The 21,213-nt window shown below is 37.5% G+C and overlaps 1 protein-coding gene across 4 annotated transcripts in view; it reads right to left on the reverse strand.

Moving 5' to 3' along the window:
- Positions 1 to 21,213, reverse strand: part of DOCK1 (dedicator of cytokinesis 1) — a 620,618-nt gene that overhangs the window by 491,003 nt on the left and 108,402 nt on the right. For all 4 annotated transcript variants that reach the window (XM_075000462.1, XM_075000464.1, XM_075000465.1 and 1 more), the window contains 6 exons: positions 20,835 to 21,018; positions 16,273 to 16,370; positions 12,834 to 12,923; positions 11,676 to 11,776; positions 9,963 to 10,097; positions 3,191 to 3,299 (listed from right to left, as the gene is read on the reverse strand). In XM_075000462.1, the coding sequence (XP_074856563.1) occupies positions 3,191 to 3,299; positions 9,963 to 10,097; positions 11,676 to 11,776; positions 12,834 to 12,923; positions 16,273 to 16,370; positions 20,835 to 21,018 (717 nt within the window). The remainder of the gene's footprint in view (positions 1 to 3,190; positions 3,300 to 9,962; positions 10,098 to 11,675; positions 11,777 to 12,833; positions 12,924 to 16,272; positions 16,371 to 20,834; positions 21,019 to 21,213) is intronic.

Here is a 21,213-nt window from a genome sequence, read left to right on the forward strand (position 1 = left end):
TGTTAACATCGACATTAGGCGGCGAGACGTCGAAGCCGCTAACCCCATGAGGGGATGGGAATAGCGCCCTACTTCGAAGTTGAACGTCGAAGTAGGGCACGTGTAGATGATCCGCATCCCGCAACATCGAAATAGCGGGGTCCGCCATGGTGGCCATCAGCTGAGGGGTTGAGAGACGCTCTCTCTCTCCAGCCCCTGCGGGGCTCTATGGTCACCGTGTGTAGCAGCCCTTAGCCCAGGGCTTCTGGCTGCTGCTGCTGCAGCTGGGGATCCATGCTGCATGCACAGGGTCTGCAACCAGTTGTCGGCTCTGTGGATCTTGTGTTGTTTAGTGCAACTGTGTCTGGGAGGGCCCCTTTAAGGGAGTGGCTTGCTGTTGAGTCCGCCCTGTGACCCTGTCTGCAGCTGTGCCTGGCACCCTTATTTCGATGTGTGCTACTTTGGCGTGTAGACGTTCCCTCGCAGCGCCTATTTCGATGTGGTGTTGCGCAACGTCGATGTTGAACATCGACGTTGCCAGCCCTGGAGGACGTGTACATGTTATTCATCGAAATAGCCTATTTCGATGTCGCTACATCAAAATAAGCTACTTTGATGTAGGCTTCACGTGTAGACGTAGCTGAACTGTGTCATGAAAGGAGTGAAAGCAGGCCAGAGAGGCTGTGCAGAACCCCAGCCAATCAGGAAGGGCTTACAGAAAGCCAGTCAAGAGGAGGCTTGCAAGCAGCCAACCAGTGCCCTGCTCAGCCCTATAAGAAGGTGCAGGGTAGGAAGGAGTGGAAATGTGTTTTGCTGATCTCTGATTAACAGAATGATTCTTAGAAATATTTTTCCTGGAGGTGAGTTCAGGGGATTGGGGAAGAATTAAAGATTGTTTAAAGTTAAAGCAATCTCTTAGTATGCCCAGCATGAGCTATCTCTATCTAGGAAGTTACACTTGGGAATCATTTTTATGAGATAAATTGTTCTAAAGCACCTAAGTGACTTAGTAAACTGCATCCTATTAACTTTCAATGAGACTTAGGCTCCTAAGTGGTAAATTCTCTTTTCAGCATGGAACTTGTCCACCGCAGCTGCGGCCTGCCAGCTTATAAAGCCTGTTAGTTGAGTTAAGCCTTCTCTATATATATTAATCCAGTGCAGTTAATTCAGTGCATAGTTGGCTTAATCTAGAAAATGGCTACCCTATTTTCTTGTTATACTCCATTTTGCAGTAACCGCAAAAGGTCTGCAGAGTATTGTGCTCTGCAAGAATCAGCTTGTTGCAAGACTTTTTTCTATTTTCCCCCATATTTTTACCCCTAGATAAAAGGTATTAAGGTGATTCCTACCAGTGCATATTTGACCTAAGCCCAAAATCTGTCAAGTCGTACTCTTTTAACCATATCAACTTAAAAATGGATGGTTATCATAGACAGCATGCATCAGAGATTAGTAATATCAAGCCCATGGGTGACACCCATCCCGTTACTGTGGAAAAGTAACACGAGGGTCATCAAGGTGGTATTTCTGAGTACTCTTACCCTTTCCTCAGAACTTACACACGAGGCCAAGGTATCATTCATACATATTCAGCATGATACCTAAAATGAATCTCAATCACATCTGTGTATCGCATGAATTCCTAATCTGGTATTGGAAGGGTGGTATTAACGTGACATAAAAGGGATTATAATACTCCATGGCAAGCGAGAAAAGTAGGCTCATAGGAGGTTCTCAAGAGGCTCGTAAGAGACTCCTCAAAGGGTTTCTAAGACCTAAGATTCTTGCCTCACTTTAATTTCTTTTCTTTGGTGCCGGCTCTCACTTTCTCTAACCTCAACTTCCTTGTTCTACTGTCATACTATCTCCCCTTGCTGTCCATGGAGCAGAGCAAGATCCTTAGGAGGAAAGAAGTATTGTATTCACTGAGACATGAACTGTGATAACTGCAATGCAAACTGTATAATCAGTATGCTGTATTAAAATCATGAAAAGGTATATAGTCTGCAAGTCTATATTGGCTCTCTCTGTTATTCAATATCACACAGTTTGTACCTTTATATCAAGTCAACTACTAGTTTTAAATCAACCTGCTGTGACAGAGAAATAAAGAAATGTCTTGTTAAATTTACTTCTGTAATCATTGAGAATCCCAGCACTACCAGTAGTCTCAGAGAATTTCTAGTTCCATGGTGTTTCAAGTGATCAGGGTGTAGGTATGGGCCTTTAACGTTCAAGTCAGATTAGCAAGTCTAACCTAAATTAGTAAGTAACAGAGAGGAAGCCGTGCTAGTCTATACACTATCAAAACAAAAAGCAGTCAAGTAGCACTTTAAAGACTAGCAAAATAGTTTATTAGGTCAGCTTTCGTGGGACAGACCCACTTCTTCAGACCATAGCCAGACCAGAACATTGACTCTGTTCTGGTCTGGCTATGGTCTGAAGAAGTGGGTCTGTCCCACGAAAGCTCACCTAATAAACTATTTTGCTAGTCTTTAAAGTGCTACTTGACTGCTTTTTGTTCTAAATTAGTAACTCCTTCCAAATATCCTTAAATCCCTAGTTACACTACTTTCCAATATTTTACAGCCTCCTCCAAGTTGATGCTCTACTCAAACAAGTTTCCCAATCTCCCAGTTCCAAGAGGCAGTCTTCTGAGTATGGGCACTACATCAACAGGAAAAAGAAGGAATAAGATTTCTAGCCTGAATCACTAATCTATCTTGTCAAGAAACATGAACTAGGACCTCAGGTAGTAGACAGTTGCTACAAAAGAGCCCTTATGTTCTATGCTCTTTTGTAGCAACAAGACAGTACTGTTGCAAGTTCATATTTCTTGGGTAAGATTAGGTAACACAAGTCACATCTTCAATGCCTGAAAGAAAATGTCTAGTTCAAACAACAAAATAAGCAAATAAAAAGAAGTAGCTTCATTTGACCCTTCCATACATGTACTTTCTAATATAAAGTAACATTTGCAGTGATATACCAGATGTCTTTTAAGTACACAGCTAGACAAACCTCTTATTAGAATGAACTAAGTATTAACTATATTTGAAGTAAAATATGCTACTGGGACACTATACAAATTCATGCTGTATCAACTGCATAATTGATGCTTCTCAGTGCAATAAAAATGGATTCTGTAAGTCACACTATCATACACATACAAAGGCAATGCCAAGACATTCTTCTCTGAAATGCCTACCTTCACTGCCACAGTTTGATCAGAGACGCTACTCATCATCTCATTGATAGACTTAAATAGCTGAATCAAGGATTCCTTGAAGTCTGCTTCTCCTTTGTTTTCATAAAGTCTGAGAAACAAATAATTGCTTGTATAATATAAGGACAAACCACAATGGAAAAAACAGCCCGAGACATACTGTATAAAAGAATGGAAGTTGTCATTTGAACAAAATACGACTGCTGGGGTAACAATTGGCAATGCCTCGTATAGCTGATGACATTTAAAATAATAAGGGTTCTTAAGTTCTGCAAGCTTTATTGGGCAAGCCGGCTTGTTTTTCTAAAGGATGATATAGAACAAATAGCTAACCAAAAGGAAATTCATTCAAGTCACAAGCCTAAAAGTTATTATTACTATGTTAAAGCTTCCATTGGGAAAGCACCCAAAGGCTGAAGATTTAACACTGAATCCCAAGTCACTGAGACACCATCAGTCCCCCTCCTTATCACCCAACTCCATACAGTTGCAAAATAATGGACTAGATTCACTCCTTTACTCTGCACAGGAGTAAGCAAGGGAGTGGAAAGAGCATGCAAGGAACCAGCTCCAGCTGCCTGATTCTTAGGACCAGATGTGGCCTAACTTACAAGTGGTGCTAGCCATCTTTAAATTCTGTAACTGTTGTAAGGCTCTTAATAGATGTTATGGTGGAAGAAATGCTTTGGGAACCTCCTTTTCCCTGCCTTAAGTGGAAAAAAGGAGAGTTTGTATTAATATTGAGATGTCAATGAGCTTAGCCTATATATTTCATCACTCAGTTACAGTCTAAAATTAAACAGTGTTAAACAACATTTGGTGTATGCACACAATTTAGCCTGCTTACTATTGCAGTATACATGTCATTAAACAGCCTTTTAACTTCTTATTCAAAATAAAGAACAGCTGTTACAGTATTTGACATGTAAAGTATTAAATAATGCATTTATTTTAACAACATTTCTTGTTGCTTTTATTTTTAGCTGGACAGAGTTTTTAGACAGAAAACCCCTTTGTCAACACTCATTTTAGATAACATTAAAAATGACAGCATTTTTTTTTTTTTTTGCAGAAAGAGGAGTTATTTCAGATGGGATGGAGCTGCTGTGGCTGTTGAAGTTTGATGTCATTTTATTTTAAGTGGTGTTTGAGACTCAGCAGGAACAGACATGTTATTTGGGTTTCTCTCTCTCTCTCTCTATCTATCTTTAGAGCCAGTTTGGCCAGAACATTTTTTGGGATCAGGAAAAGAAGATTTGGGATCTTAAGAAATAATGGGAATGCAGCCACAAGAAGGCTTGCTCCAATACCCGCCCCATCTACTTTTATGAAGAGTGTTTTTTAGGACTTAAAACATAAGTTATGTGGGAACACTCCATCTCTTTGTTATTTTGCCTATTAATTAAGCTTAACATTAATTAAGCTGACACACTGATTTTAGTTTACTCATTTTTGGACTTCATTTGGGTTTATTCAGCATGCTTTCAATACAGTTTTGAGTTATACTAGCAAGCTTCTTGGTTTGAATTAAATCAGAGTTTTTTATTTTTTGCTTTTTATTCATGTGTTGTTATAGATTTTTGTGAGTTTATTGATGAGTTGTAATTAAGGTGAATTTGCAACAGAACTAATGCACACGGACCATTCTGCAGATCACATACACGAGCAGGGAGTTTCCCCAATGCCAGAAGCTCTCTACTGGTGCTTGAGGCTAGATCACAATTCCTTTGTACCAACTCAGTTGTGCAAGAGGATGTAACCCCACTAGACAACTTGGTCCAACTTCTAAATATGGAGGAAAAAAAAACAACCTGACTCATAATTCAAGAACCTCTTTTCTATTTTAAATGTAGCATGGTCTTTACCAAAAATGTAGGGCAAGAGACGATTCCTAACAAAAGAATAGCACCAATACCATGAACAAATTTCCTGTACAAAAATATAGTTTGTTCTGATAGCTCACATTTTGCTGGTTGCAGTCAACAGACTTCTGAAAACTGTTTGCACTTCAATTAAAGAAAGTGTGAGTTGGGAGGATTAATATATGCCACAGAAGGAAACTGTAACTAAGGGTACATGGTATATATAGGAGACAGAAGGGCAGAATGGCAGGGACCCGTCACATCCTTGTCAACTCTACATTGTGGTATTTATATATAGGGGCATGGAAAACACCAGAAATGTTTCCCATGCACCGTTCATGCATTTTCTGATTGGTTATGAACCTATTTGAGACATTTAGTCTTTGGAGTCCTTTTCCAACTTGCAACATTCCATTTACATCAGGTCCTAATGTGCCCCTTTGTTGTATGTCATCACAACCTCGCATGATAGCTAGCAATATCTCTTTAGTTCCCTTTCATTTTCCTCTACTTTGGCCAGTGATCAAACTGAGTCAGAAGAGAGAATTCTAGTTGAAGCATATGCTTCTGTTTTCCTCGGGCAATGGGAGCATTACAGGTTCAGCATTTTACTTTTTTAAACCTTAGTCTGATTTCTTCATAGCTGAAAAGATCACATAAAGATCACATAATATTTATTTAAAAGTCACTATGGAGAATTTATATTACAAATTCCGAATGAGGAACAGAGATAGATGTATTTTTAAAGTGGCATATGAAAAAGTAGGATGTGCTTCCTCCTTTATCCTAAACTAATATGTATTATTTCTAGCACAAAATGCACATTCCTAGAGAGCCATAAATTAAAAAAAAAAATCTACTGAAATAGAACACTAGGGGAAAAGAAAAAAAAGTAATTGAACTGTACCATTTTTCTATAAGAACTTTGCTTCCCAACTAGAATTGTAGACCACAGAGCACAAATTATTAAAATTATGTTTTGGGAATAAACTGAGATATTGCAATGCTCCCCTAACAAAAGGAGATTTAAGGTTTGACATCAATATCCACAAAGACATTTTATAGATACATGAAGCTGGTTAAGACAAGAAAAAAATCCTTCTGTTTCAATAAGCCCCGAACACCTAATAACTTCAGCTGGATCAGGGTCAATATATTTATCTGAGATTGCAGCCAACATAGTATATGGAGGGGGTATCTGTGTGTTTGTTATCTAGTACCAAACAAAGTCAGCATATTCAATAATAAATTATTTTTAAAAAAGTTGATTTCTAATTTGAATGCCTTTTAAAAAAAACAACTTTATTTACAATATAAAATACGTGCTTCTAAGTGTTTCACACTAGAACACTGAAATAATTTCTTTTAAGGATAGCCCTTTATGTCATAGTTTTAATGCTTCTAAATAATCACCCAATACTAGCCAGGATATTAGCTTTACAACAGAGAACCAATTGTATCATTCCAATTCAGTAGCTTCTCTGATTAAACTCTTATCATTCACAGTAGTGATTTCCCAGTGCTAATGCACTTTGAATTAGTGCTTAGCACCAGGAAATCCAAAGACAAACACCAAGGAATCATTCTTTCCCCTGTAAATCTCATCTGCAGTGAGAGATAATTATTTTTTCTTGTAAAATGATTTGTAAGACCAGAAACTAAGTAAGTGACAGTCAGTACTTTATAGGTCTAGTAGCAACAATGTTACTGAAAGAAATTACATATCCTAATTTATTTTAAATATGTATTTGTTGACTAACTTCAGAACTCATAAATAAATCCTTTATAGTAGCTTTCTTACATCGTATAAGAAATAACAAAATACTTACTTTAAAGGTTAAATTAAGATAAATACATAATAAACTTCCATATTTATAGAGCTATATAAAATTGAAAAAAACTCAAACAATATGCTTAAGAGACTGAGATTCTCCCCTTTCATATTAAACTTCAGGAGTTTTGGAAAACAAATTTCTAAGGATTTTCTCATGGAAAAGCTTCACCTACTTCCACTGAAGAGAGAGTGAGAATTTTGCCACCCCCTGCACAAAAACCACCTCAAACCCACAGATAACCCTCAGTATGCATGGGAAGGGCCATGGTTATCCACAGTGGCGTGCTATGAAAATGCTAACTTTTTGTCAGAAAAGTTGAATTAGGCTGGAAAGAGAACATTTTGCATCCTTCTCTTTCCTCCCCCCGACCCCAATACCTTCCCCTCTGTGCAGGACATGGAAGGAGCATAAAGCCATCTGCAGGATCCCAGGGAAGGGGACAGTCCTACAGGGATACCAAAATGGCATAGAGATCATTAAGATATCAAAGAGATTTACACTGTGTTTTAAAATCATGATTTAAATCCATTTTAATCATGACTTGAATTCAACAAACACAAAATCTTGATTGAAATCAAGGAATCTAACTTTACAGTTTCTTTGACCTTTTTATGTTATTTTCCTAAATAAAGGTTGATTGACATCATCTGGTACAACTTTTTGCAAGCCATGAGGATATACCACACACACACACACACACACACACACACAAGTAATTATACAGTTTTAAGTACATGGATTCAGATTCTTAATTTTTACTTTTTATTACATTAGAAATGGCAAATGGTGCTTTTTTATTTATTCATTTAATGTTTTACTCATGATTTACTCAAACTACATTTGGTTAGAAATTGGAATTCAATTAAAATGCCTTTTAAATTTTTGATTAAATAAAATGATCTTTAATGTGCCGCATGCATGAGAAGAGAAGTTCATCAAATTAGTTTTTAATATAAAACCAAATTCACTCTTTAAGCAAATCAAGTATTATTGTGCTAAGGAACTGATGTAATTGTTTCTGGCCAACATTTCCTTCAAGATTTTAGAAAAGTATATCTCATCTACTCACACCTCATTTTTATTCATGGATTGGAAGAGAAAAGTCAAGTTCTTCCACTTTTTCAACTCCCAATCAATCAATCAATTTCTCAACTTTGACTGATGTAGTCATTGAATTCAAAAGAAGAAAATGTTCCCCCTGCATCTGGAAGAGAAAGCCAGCATTGTCAGAGAGGAACATCAGCAGATGCTGGTTTCAGGTGCTTAGCCAGTGATTTCCCACTGTTCATTGGTTTGACTTTCCTTAAAACTTCAGCAGTAAAGATACTGCTTGAAACACTTTATTTTATTTAAATTATTTTAAAATATTATAGTAAATTGAGGAATTAAAGATTACAAGACAAATCTCTCTAATCTGGCACTCCGGTCTGACAACATCAGTAGTCTGGTATGATTTTAGTTAGCTGACTTGCTAGTTATCGGTGTGGCCAAGTTTCCCATGGTCCCATAAAGTTTGTTTACAGCTACCAGTTCTGGCTCTCAGTGTTCTGTGCTATTATTTAGCTCTAATTTACCCCAAATGTCTTCTAAGAGCCCAGTAAGCAGTGGAAATGTTGGTAATGCTGCTACACAATATTGATCTTCTGTGATCCGGCAAATTCTCTTATTCGGCACTGATCAGCTCCTGAGGGTGCCTGGCTTGAGAGGTTTGTAATTTCATATAGGTGTTTCGTAAAAAAAAAAAAAAACACCTATGTATTGAATTTTTAATCCAATTTTTATAAATGTATTGATTTTAATCAACCTCAGCAATGTGGTCCAGGGAAAAGTTTCTCTGCAATGGTCACATACTTCTTTGCCTGGTTGGAAGATAATCTGAGGCAAGAAACTAGCAAAAGTTAGCCCCAGACAAGCGATGGTTAGCTGCATCCCATTAACAGCATTAATATGTGAATAATTATTATCTCAATACCAAAGAGTTTCATGGATTTCCAATGGTATGCATATTATTTGTCTCAAGCTGCTTGATCACAAAATCATGACACTACTACATACCACAGTGCTGCCTGAGGTGACTGTTAGGTTTTCAAGCTGTATAAGGTATAACTTCTCTCTACCCTCTGTTTGTATAGGCTGTTCAAAATTTAAGGAACCCTAGGCATGAGAATGAAAGGATTTAAATATGAATAGTTTTAACACACTTTAAACATTGTTAAAATAGTGTGCCTTGTAACGTGCAGAATTCATGCTAATGTAATGAGGTTTAAGATTTATTAAGAATTGTTTGGGATGACCAGCATAAATCATTAGTATACCACTTGTAGTAAATTAGCCTTTCAAAACCCATGCTGCTAATGGAGTTGTTACATCTCACTACAAATATCAAATGCTCTAATTACAGCAAGAGTAATTGCCATAGTTAAGGCTGCCTTCCCAAGCTAACTTTCTGATTTCAGCCCCTTACAAACTATTCAGAAAGTTATAAGCAATAATGGAAGCGATGACGTGCCCTTTCTAACCTGACGTAACATTTCCCTGTGAAGATCATGCAAACATATCTCCACCTATAGCACATAGCTTACACATGCAAGGCGTGGTAGAAGGCAGTGAAGAGTAAGGTGCTGAACTAGTCACTAGAGTAGTTAGGTTTTGGTAGCAGGTATGGGTGATTTCAAGCTATAAAAGCAGTAGCAGAGTGGCCCTAAACTAAACCGTACCAATGTGTTCATTAACATTTGCATTCACAAGCTCTTCGTAATCTTATTCCTTCTGCCTAATGTCTAAGTTACATTTTCTTATACTTTATGGATAAGCCAATTTTGTGTAAACAAGTGCTTTATTCCATTTACTTACTCTTCAGCAGCTAGTGCCCTGCTATGAAAAATACTTCATATCATAACAGTATACTAGTAGGCAAAAAATTTACAACAAACAGAAAAAAGCCAGAACTCAGCACAAACTTCTGTAATGTCAACTGTAATTTTTAAAAAGAGAAAAATCATATGTAGGAAAGAAAAAATATGAATTCTGGGATTTTTTAAAATTGTAAATACTTACTGATTGAACAGTATTCTGGACCGCACTATAAATTTGAAGATATATTCCAGAGCTTTCATAGCTTTGAAAAGTTGATCAGTTATGCCAGGTTTCTCAGCATTATCCACATAAGTTCTTAAAACTTTAGTCAGCTTTCTATTAAAAAATAATACAGGTTACTTGTACTTATAAATCACGGTTTTTGCTTCCCAAAGGATTAAAAAAAAAACATTATTAACCACAGAATGTGCAGATAACATTAAGTCATTTTATTATTCGAGAGTAAGGAGCCTTCATTCAATTCTTGTCCTTTCCAGTGACTATCTGTGACTTTGGGGAATTCCCTTAAACCATGGCCGTGTCTACACTAGCCATGCTCATAGGAATAAGGGGACTTCGAAGTAGCTGGGGTCCTTCTGAAAAGGAGCCCCGTCTGGACGAGCTGCACGGCGGCGAGCCACATCAATTTCAAAGCACCGCGGCCACCCGCATTCTAATGAGGCGCTGAGTACGTATTTTAGCGCTTCATTAGTAAACTTCGAAATGGCCATTTGCATGGCCATTTCGAAGTTTTTGGCTAGCGTAGATGTAGCCCATGTGTTACATACTTTTGCTACCTACAGTGTGAGCACAGCATTGTGGAGAGTTGGGAGGCTTAATATTTACAAAGTCCTTTGAGTCTTGAAAGTGCAAAGAATTATCATAAATACTTGTGAGTAGATTTCTAAATGAATTATATTACCTAAAGCAGTAGCCCCCTCTAGCTTGTACTTAATATCCTTGCCTATGGCTTGACTTTGGAGCAATGATAAAACAGACCCTGTAAAACTCACCTTTTCAAAATTATAGATAATAGCACCTAACATTAAAAATGGCTCACTCTCCAAATTTGGGATTTATAAAATTTTGTTTCTGTACACTAACAAATATTACCACTTCTATAGACTCATTTTTCCTGATTGGAAACCACTTTTTTTAAACTGCAGTTTAGATAATTTCCAGTTTTAAAATCACTCTCTTTAGTTTTATTTTAGACATACAATGTGTGATAGTTTTAAAAAGCATATAACCAGCCAAAGCTAATGGGTGTAACCAAAGACGTAATTTTGTCCTTACCACTTAAGTGAACCCATGTCAATTTGGCTGCTAAACTCCATTCTGAGAATGAGAAAGCTGCCAAACAAAAATAACCATTGTATCTAACGACAGTAGTCAGAATTAACAAATAGCAAAGGAAAGCTGAAGAGGTTTGTTTCTATTTTATGGGGTTTTGTTTTTGCTTAGGGGTGACAAAGGTAGACAGATATTAGAATATATGTGGAACACCAACTTTACATTATAAGCAAGATGGATTTTAAAACTTTTAACATTTATAATTCCTTGAACACACATAATTGTCAGTTGTCATGTTTTACTTATGATACTTTTCTCCATAAACATGCTGGAAATAGTCAAATCACCCTCCTTTTTAATGGGAAACTCTGGTCTTCAGACTATAGGACTGACAGGACAGTAAAATACTATTATTTAATTTACACTGAAAGAGGAAAGCAGGAATACCCGCTACTCAAATAAATAAATAAATAAATAAATAAATAATTTCCTCCACCCCCACTACATTTCTTCATGTTTATAGGAGAAAACCTATTTAAATTATGCAAAATGAAATGTGAATGCCATCTGGACACATTTTGTACATTTTTTTTTATTAGAAAAACATTTTTGCAAACTTACGTGTAGGCTAAAGTAGCACTGAAATGTTTCTTAATGTAGGTTTCCAAGACAGGATTAAAATGCTGAAATTTTCTGTCAGCAATCAGTCCAATGATAAATACCTGTTAAATCATTATAATTATTCCATTTTTATGAAATCTTTGAATTTTTATATTCACTTGAGCTAACCCAGCTGAATTATTTCCAACAAGCCACATTAGTCACATACTGGACACAGTCACAGACTGACTTTAGTTAAAAATAACAATGCTACTATACTCACCCCTTGCTATACAAGCACAATTGGTTCCCAAATTTCTGCTCATAGGCAAAAACTCGTAAGAGATACTAAATCCTCATTCAAATACATGTAAAAGTCTCTGATTTGTTCCAAGTGCTCGTAACTCAATGAAGAAGTGGCAGCATGTGGCACTGCATTTGAAGGTAAGTGAACCTTGGGGTGTGGGGGAGGGAGAGTTGTGAAGGGTTAAAGGCTGGGGGCAGTTTGGGACTATGAGTGGGAGGGAGGGTTAAAACCTGGTAGGGGGTTGGGTCCACGGGGCTGGCAGGGGATTCAGGCTGCAGTGGGTTGGGTCCACGGGGCTGGCAGGGGATTCAGGCTGCGTCAGTTTGGGTCTGAAGGGAAGGGCAGGAAGGCTCGTATTAGCTGGGGGAGTTCACTCATTTAGTGAACAAAGGTAGGTATATGTGTCCCTCATTTTAGCGAGTACTCGTAAGTAAAGGACTCATTTAACAAGGGATGAGTGTATCCTGTTTTACTTTACCAGGAACACTTCTCTCTCTGCCCCACCAAAACTCTCACATTTTCACCGTGTACCAGCATAGTAGCTGGTCCACTATATACTCTAACATTTCTTGTGTCCCTGGCACTGTCAGCAGAGCACCCACCCCCACACACACACACACAAACTTATCTTCAGTCACTATGATGTAGTAGTCAGAACCCTCTACCACTACAATGCAGCATGTCAGACACTAAAGCCGAAGGAAGTTTTAAAAGACAATTCAAATGAAACAAATTGCAAAATGTGTGATTTGCCGCTGATGGGATGGCAACTGTTTATGAAAAAAAAGACCATGAGGTTTCCCTGATTAAGCCTATAAGTAAATACAATTTACATGTTATCCAAAAAGCTAAATGCAAACAAGTCAACTTACCAGAGCATCAAACACCAGTGTGTCAAAAGTCTCACTCTCTGAATTCTCCATCATTATGTTAAAAAGCGCATCCAGTGTATCTTGTAAGAACTGCAAATAAATATTCAGTCACTATATTTTACAAGAAATTTGAGATTTAATTTCCCAAATTGATATTTTACATGTATCTAAACATTAATTTTTGTTTTTACATTATATTATATACAAAAATAAAAAGTTGGAAAAGAGCTAAAGTTCTTTCGCAATACATTTTTTAGTGAATATTTATAACATTTATGTATCACAGCTGGACAGAAAATGCATTACCCCTCCCCCCCACATACACAGATGGACATACACAGCATACTCGAACAGAAATCTTTGCTTATTATTGTGAATATACTCATAAAGAATTTCATTATTCAATATTAACATATTGTTATTAAAAAGAATCATGCAATTTAAGAAACCATCACGTATCACAGTACAAAACACAAACACGCAAGTCAGCACCATGCTGAATAAATCAAGTAGTACTTAGGTGCTTTGTAATTATCTGGACAACAACAAAAAATAGTATATAGCTATTTATGGCTCCATGAACTCACAGGATTACAATGGTCAACCAACAGCACACACGCAGGCATGGGAAACGCCACACACAACCTTCTGTCCCCTCCCTGCCACTCAAAACAAAATAAACCTACAGGTTTCTATCACTGTAACTGAAGAAGACTCTTCACTAGACAGTTGGCAGGACACCCTGATCTGCACAACACGAAAGTAAAAAACAGATTAGCAAAGGGGTCCTGATTTAAGCACAATGGCAAAAAAGTGCTCTATAACCATCTAATTTAATATTCCTGCCTACCATGTGCTAGTAGCACTCAGTTTTACTGTCCAATTAATAGCATGTTTGGCAATTTTTATTGGTAAATGGGCAGAAAAACACACCAGTTCCTCCCAGACAAATACACAACTCTTCAGATGAAGATATTGGAGTGGGAGGTGGAGGAAATGCAGTTTTATGTAGCAAATGCATGTTCTTCAGGCTACAACAGGTAGGCAGTCTTCTCCTGTGGTGGGACTCCAGTTTAGGGGTGGAGTAAGCTGTTTTATCAAGAGACTATGGAAGGAGTAGCACTTCCTGAAGTGAGAGGAGTAGAGTAGACTCTTTTGGAATTAGATGTGCCACAACAATAAAGATATGTAAGAGCCTGTGAGATTACACCAACCTTGCTTTTTGGGCTGTTTTGCAGACTCAACAATGCTCAATAAGAGACTCAATGTTAATCACAAACTAACTTTCATTTAGTAACCCAACACAATCCTCTTTTGGCCAACAATTTCCATTCCAAGGATTCTGTAGCCATATTATGATGCTAATAAGCTCTGGAGACAAACAGCAGAGAAGAGGAAGAATGTCCTACATCATTTCCATAGTGGCACGCAGCTCGGGGCAAAATTCAGGTTTTAATTTCATATTTTGATTTTTAGTAGAATAATTCATGTCTTGCAGTTATATTCATTTCATTAGGGACAACAATCTGGCAATTCACATTGAGATGCACTTAGTACTTGCTTTTCAAGGGAAGTCAGTAAAAAGAATACAGAGCTGAAAAAAGTGCCAGGGCCAGATATTTTTTGCACATTTGGGCATCACACACAGTTGCAATACTTACGTTACATCAGCAGTTTTGAACATGTGAAATAAGGACTTCTAGCAATGGGTTGAAGGAGTCCAGACTGTCCAGGCCACTGAGTAACCTGAACAAATTACTAATAGCAGCTTGCTACCGATTGTGGCATGACTTTGGGGACTAGCATGAGTGTCCTCATGGAGGCATGCCATGAATAATAACTACCGTTCTGTACCATTGTCTCTATTAAGCGTACATGAAGAATTCCATTACAGTTAGAATTTCCACTGAAAGAAGTGAACATTCATTCTACTGATATCACCAATGTAGGATGAGAGTCAACACCCGACAAGTCTCTTGTGTGTTCAATATCAATGTATGAACTCTAGTACAATATGTAAAGATATTCTGATGAAGATTTATAATTATCTATTATAACCTGAATATTCTTGATCAAGCAGACATTAAACACTGTGTTATGGAAAAGTGGAATTAGTTTAAAGGACACCAAATGAGGGGGAATAGATAGGACCAGTTACAAACTATAAAATGAATAATACACAATACTATATGGACTAAACTACTAAGATATTTTGCTTGCATTTTAGAGATGGTAAGCAACAGTCTTTATATAAAGAACTAAGAAAAAGAGCAGCATATCAAATAATTACTCTTCAGTTACGAGCACAAATTAAACTGGTGTATGACCCCATTAATAAACAGAGCTTTTTGATGAACTTCAGTCAGGACAAGATTTCATATGTGCTGTCTACAGAAGTTTGTGCAGATAGTTTGGGGAATAGCTGTGGTAGGAGGAGGAAGAGAGAGTCACTTAAATATTGTTTTAACTTGCAGTTGATTCACATTCCGTTATCTTTCTGTAATCACAGAGCACTCAAGTACTTGCCTGTTGCATAGTCTCCAAGATAATTTACAGAACAAAGAAAATTACCCACAATAACATGAGTTGGCAGTGGGCACAAATACTGAGCTATGGCTATCAAGTAACATAAGCCAAAAATGTAATAAACGAAGCCACTCTGCAAAGTTCTGTGTAAGAGGCTATTTTATCCTTACTTAGTGAAGAACAATGGCTGTTGTCTCAGCTGTTCAAAATTTCCTTAAAATGAAGTGTTCATTAGTGCTTTTTTATTTCATTTGAATTTTAATTTGGTTAATTGAAGCATAAAGGCCCTTAAGGTTCATCTATTCCTGAAATATTACTTCTGCTGACATTATTGGATTTGATTTAGTACAACATATTCAATAAAGGTTAAGCCTACTGTTTTCCCACAAATAAAACTATCTTTATGTTGGTCTTCACAATCACTCAATGCCCTTACAGCCTAGGCAAATTTAAATTACTTGGCCAAGTTACATCTACAGCAGGAAACATAACGGAAGAAAATATTAGCACCACTTCCTGCAATGAGATATTTGCACTCCACATTCAAATATAGTAAAATGCACTTTCTATTTATTTAGAGAATTCAAGTTTTGCTGTGCATTTTATTACCTCACAATGATTGAGGCACTCTCCCTTAGCAATAATTTCAAGAAGTTTTGACTGTACTGTTTAAATAAAAATCCCTTTTGGCCTTCAAACGTTTATATAAAAGCAAGCTCACTGCAATATTCAGAATATCTGTACGTTAAAAGCCAGTGCATTACACATCTGTATTTAAAAGATACCTTACAGGCATGTTATGGGGACAAATACACAGATCATTGTGAAGCACTAAAACTACAGATACTGGGTGTAGAAGGAGGCAAAAATTAAAATAATCAAATTCATTTTAAAAATTTAACTTCTTCATTACCTTAACCACTTCACCACCATCAACTTTCATCAGCTGTCTAAGGTTCTGCTGCAGCAAGTTTGTGTTAGATCGCCATTTCAAGAGCCCCAAGAGATCCACTAGAAGTGAGAAAAACAGTCAATTATTATATGCTGTAGGGACTTATGTTCTCATTCACATACCAAGGCTATCATCATAGTGAGTAAAAACTTCTGTTCGAGGTTAGTCATTTTTACGGGCTGTTCACATATTTCACTACTCTGTATCTGCAGTGCTGAAACCTACTAGCACCGTATTTCTAGTTTCAAGTGCATTTACACTGAGACTGTCATCTTTGAAAACTTAACAATTTTTAAATCAATGGTAACTATGATACCTTGCACTACAGCATACAGACTTATATGCATATAGCTTCTATTATAAAACATTGCACTTTTAAAAAAAAAGATATTTGCTAAAAAGACACTTTTAGAAAGGAGGCTAAGGAAGTGCTGGTTTCTGAGTATCAATGCATTCATTGTGGAACTATCAGAAAATAATGCTTAGGCTACATATACATGGCGTGCTGCTGCTGGCAGGACCATGGAAATGAGGGCACTTGACAATGCAAATGAGGCACATTTACAGATTTACAGAATCAAGCACCTCATTTGCATACTCTCACATAATCACTGTTCTGGCACAGGTTTCTGTCACCACAAAACAAGCCATGTAGATGGGGTTCTGTCAGCAGAAACCACCCCCACAACTTGTTGACAGCCCATTATCCCTCTTCCCCCCCGCCGAGATAAGGGCCTGTCGATGAGGGGTTTTTGCTGACACAGCCCCATCTGCATGGCTTGTTTTATGTATAGCAGCCTCTGCCAGGACAGCAATCATGCCAGAGTAGGCAAATGAGGTGCATGATTTGTAAATGAGGGCCTCATTTTCATTGTCAAGTGCCCTCATTTCATGACCCTGCCAGCAGCAGCATGCCAGTTAGACAGTAGCCTTAGAGTGCAGGTCAGGTTTCCTTCCGCAAACATTTCCATCAGCTTGAAGATTGCTTGGGCCTCACTGCCCTAGCCTTGTAGAAAGATTAAGGAGCTGTGGAAAGACTGATGTCTGCTTGCTGTGCCAAACTTTTAGATTCCCAATCCTATTTCTCCAGCTTCCTTATGGGACACCTTACTCCATTTTCAACTCCTGTTCAGAGAAGTAGATTCTCTCTTAATAAATGCCTGCATTGGATATCTGTCAACCGTCACATAAAGACAAGCTGAATGGAACCTTTTGGTCCACCACCAGATCCCTGAGCTGCAGTGGGGGAGGTGAAAGGGCTTCCTCCTTTGGCCAGTCTAGCACTGAAGACAGAATTCCTTCCCAGGCCCAACAAAGGTGACTACTGCAATGTCTACAGCAGACAAAAACACACAAATAAATAAACAAAGAAACACAAACACGCCATACACCTTGGTGCTATTCTAACCCAGCAATGAGTGGAGTGCTTATCTTCTCCCACTGTGAATCAGGGCCAGTGGATCATCTTAGCCAGACCATCAATTTACACCATGCTTCCACCACTCAGCAATTGCCTCGCTCCTCTCATAATCCCAAGGAAAGAAAACGTCTTAAATGAGCTACATTCTACCACCATCCTCTCCAACCAAGCCAGACACAGATCTCACGCCTTTGAAGCTGCAGGGAGTGCAAACTTCTGTGGCACAAAATAATTTTTTCAAGGCTAACACCTGAAGAGGTGATCAGGAAATGTATTTTGAGAATGCAGCATATCCCATAAAAATAAAGTATGAAACTAAGAAAGTATACAATAAACACATCAGTCCTTTCACCCATACTGAAGTATGGCAATATATTTAAGGGGAAAAAATGTTCCTATAAGTAGTATTCCTTCAAAAGACAAAATGATGAGGTTAAGCTCTTACTAGAGAGGGTTTTGTTCACAGAATACTTAAATAACCTATAGCAAAATGTGAAATAGCATAATTTTTGAGCATCAAATATACAATGGCTATTACTGTCTATAAGATGAATACCATAACACTATGTAAACAGATACATTCATAAGTTGAAGGTGAAAGTCGCTGGCTTGAATGAAACAGATTAAAGAGAGGGAGAAGGAGAGGAGGGGGGGAAAATTTTTAAGAAACCTTTTTGCCTGGGAAATGCAAACTTACAAAGAAAAAAAAAAACCAAACTAACAAACAAAAGAAAACCCTTTCTAGTGAGATGTATTTCCCAAAATAGGATGGTAGTAATGTTACAAGCAGTGTCAGGAACTACACCTATTCCTGAAACCCCAACCAACTGTTGTGGTTTTGCAATTATCTACTTTTACATGGTTTTCTATTCCCACTGCTGTTTGTGCACAGTTTTTCTACAACGATAGAAGTAGTTTAACTGACTACACACAAATGCAGTGATATGCACAAAGCAAGCATATTGAAGAGATTGAGAAAAATATTTGTTATAACAAGAAAATTAGAAAAATCATAGGCATTATTTTTAGCAATAATAGTTAAGCGTCACTTCTCATTTGACTGAATCTTTCTAAACACAGAACTACCGTATTTCAATTAACAGAGTATGTTATTCCTTGAGGACAATACATTTTATTTTCTTTCCAATGTGTCTACAAATGAGTATACAAGAATCTTTTTGATGCTGCTGGAGCACTATACAGGTCTTGTTTTTTCAATAAAGTTGCAAGGACATATTTATCCGTAACATAAAATAAGGAATGGCAGCATTAACCAAAGTATAAAGTTCATGTAAGTTACCCAATAAGCATTTATTATTGTTCTCTCAGTCTCTGTACTACTACTTTTACCTTATTAAAATCCCATTAACTAACTGAACAAATGTCTGAATACCATTAAAATTAATTAATAAACACATAAGAAAAAATGTAAGATTGGAGCTGAGTGGGAGCCAGCTTAATCTTTCTTTTTTTTTAAATAAAAAAGCATTGAGTAACATTAATCACAAACTGAATTAATGTAGCTAGCAGTGCAACCCAATATACTGGATTGTATAAGCTATGCTTTATGAAACTATAAAATTACTGTGTTATCATTATGATGTTGTCATGTATTTGGGTTGCAATTTAAAAATTATTTCAGAATTATTGCTAAGTACCTCCGTATGCCATAAAATTGGATGACTGCAGTGAATCTTATGTGCTTTGAATATAAAACAACAGAAATGTGGTTCAGAGATGTCACAAAGTGCTGCAGTATAATTGTGAGGTGACTATGAAGTGATATTTGACCTGTGATTTTTTCTACTTGGATAGGAAATTGAATAAAGAACATGTTTACAGGTCAATCTTAGTGGTTGCTGGCAGTAACACGTCACTCATTATTGTGTATAATTTGCACAGTATGTGTATTTATAACCACTTATATAAAATACAAATGAGAGAGAGGTTCAGATCAGCACAATCATTCACGGTGATAAATCTATTGCAAATTCTAATTAACCTATGTCAATTCAATATTGAGGTACTCTACATATGTTCGAGCTATCTCAAAGGACAGACACAATCACATTTTTGAAAGGACAGAGAAATTACATACTGCAGAGGACTTCAGTTCTTTAGACTAGACTCCTTCCTCAGATTCCTTCTGGCTCCCACCATACACCACCAAAATAGCCAGCCTCTGAGTATGGCTTTAGGCTTCTGCCCTGGTGACTTCTTTAATGATCACCTTCTTTCCTAGATGACTCCAACTCCCCTGGGACGACCTCCTCTACCCCATATCCGGAATCCTAACCACTAATCAAAATGCAAGGAAGATACCTGCATACTCCCTGTGAACAGAGTGAACACAAAAGAAGAGCTGCCTGGGGAGGAAGATCAGTTGCCTCAATGACCCTGTGAGCAGTACCAGTGACCGTATTAGAAGCTATAGAAGGAGCAGGAAAACTAGGGATCAGGTAAGGGCATAGCAGAGATACTATGCTCCCCACATCCTTGCCACTCTATGCCTATGCTGTGCACTCCAGCCATGGGGCACATTCTACCTAGAGCATGAGGCTTGAAAACTTCCACCTCCCTCCATGGCCCTTCTGCTCATCCCTGCTCTGCTCTCTGTACCAGACACAAAATGAGGGTGTAACTTGTCACTTGGAGACCACCACACACATAATAAAATTAACGCAAGGCAGCCTACCAGGAAACACGGCCATCCTACCACCCTCCTAACCAGCTCTTCTATTCACACATGCACTTTGAAGGGATGCTTGGAATGTGTTATCTTCTCCCACACACCAGTTTTCACTCATCTTACAAACTGTGATGTTTTACAAAAATTCTACAGTGCTCCATTTGAAATGGTCATGGAAATATCTGTTATCCCTAGGCAGAGCAGGATTAAAGCATATGGACAGAGCAAGGTTTGGATGCTATACTGCCACTTCTCACACTGCAGTTATTCTGTGTATAGAATGGCCTTCATTTCCCAGGACTGTCTATCAGGACCTATCACCAGCAGTATAAAATTTCCTTCATCAAAGAAAACAGCACATTTCCTCTCCAGTCATAAATGAAGTGTGGAGACAGATTTCTTCTATTTACTCACCATTCTGAGTGAGTTTTGTTGAACAAACCAGAGTAGAAATCTGGAAAGAATCTTTGCTGATGGTGCAGCTTCCGAGATTTTGCATGCTCTTCCCAGTTGTGGAGTGCCCCTTTTCTTCCAATTCTATTTTGGTGGATGGCAAGCTTAAATATGTTGAGGCATCCTCCAACTTCTTTGCTTCTGCCTGCAAAAAGTTTTTTTAATCAAAATACAACATGAAAAATAATGCAAAAAATAAAGTACAAAATTATAGAGTGTACTCTGCAATACAAACACAGATATGTATCCTAAATCTCTATGTAACTATTTTAGGTTAATGTACTTAATGTTTGTTCCAGTTTCAGAGAAAAGTAAAGGTTAATTTGTTTAGTGCCAATAT

The sequence above is a fragment of the Carettochelys insculpta genome, chromosome 7 (genome assembly GCF_033958435.1).
Source record: "Carettochelys insculpta isolate YL-2023 chromosome 7, ASM3395843v1, whole genome shotgun sequence".
In the NCBI taxonomy this organism is placed as follows: Eukaryota; Metazoa; Chordata; order Testudines; family Carettochelyidae; genus Carettochelys; species Carettochelys insculpta.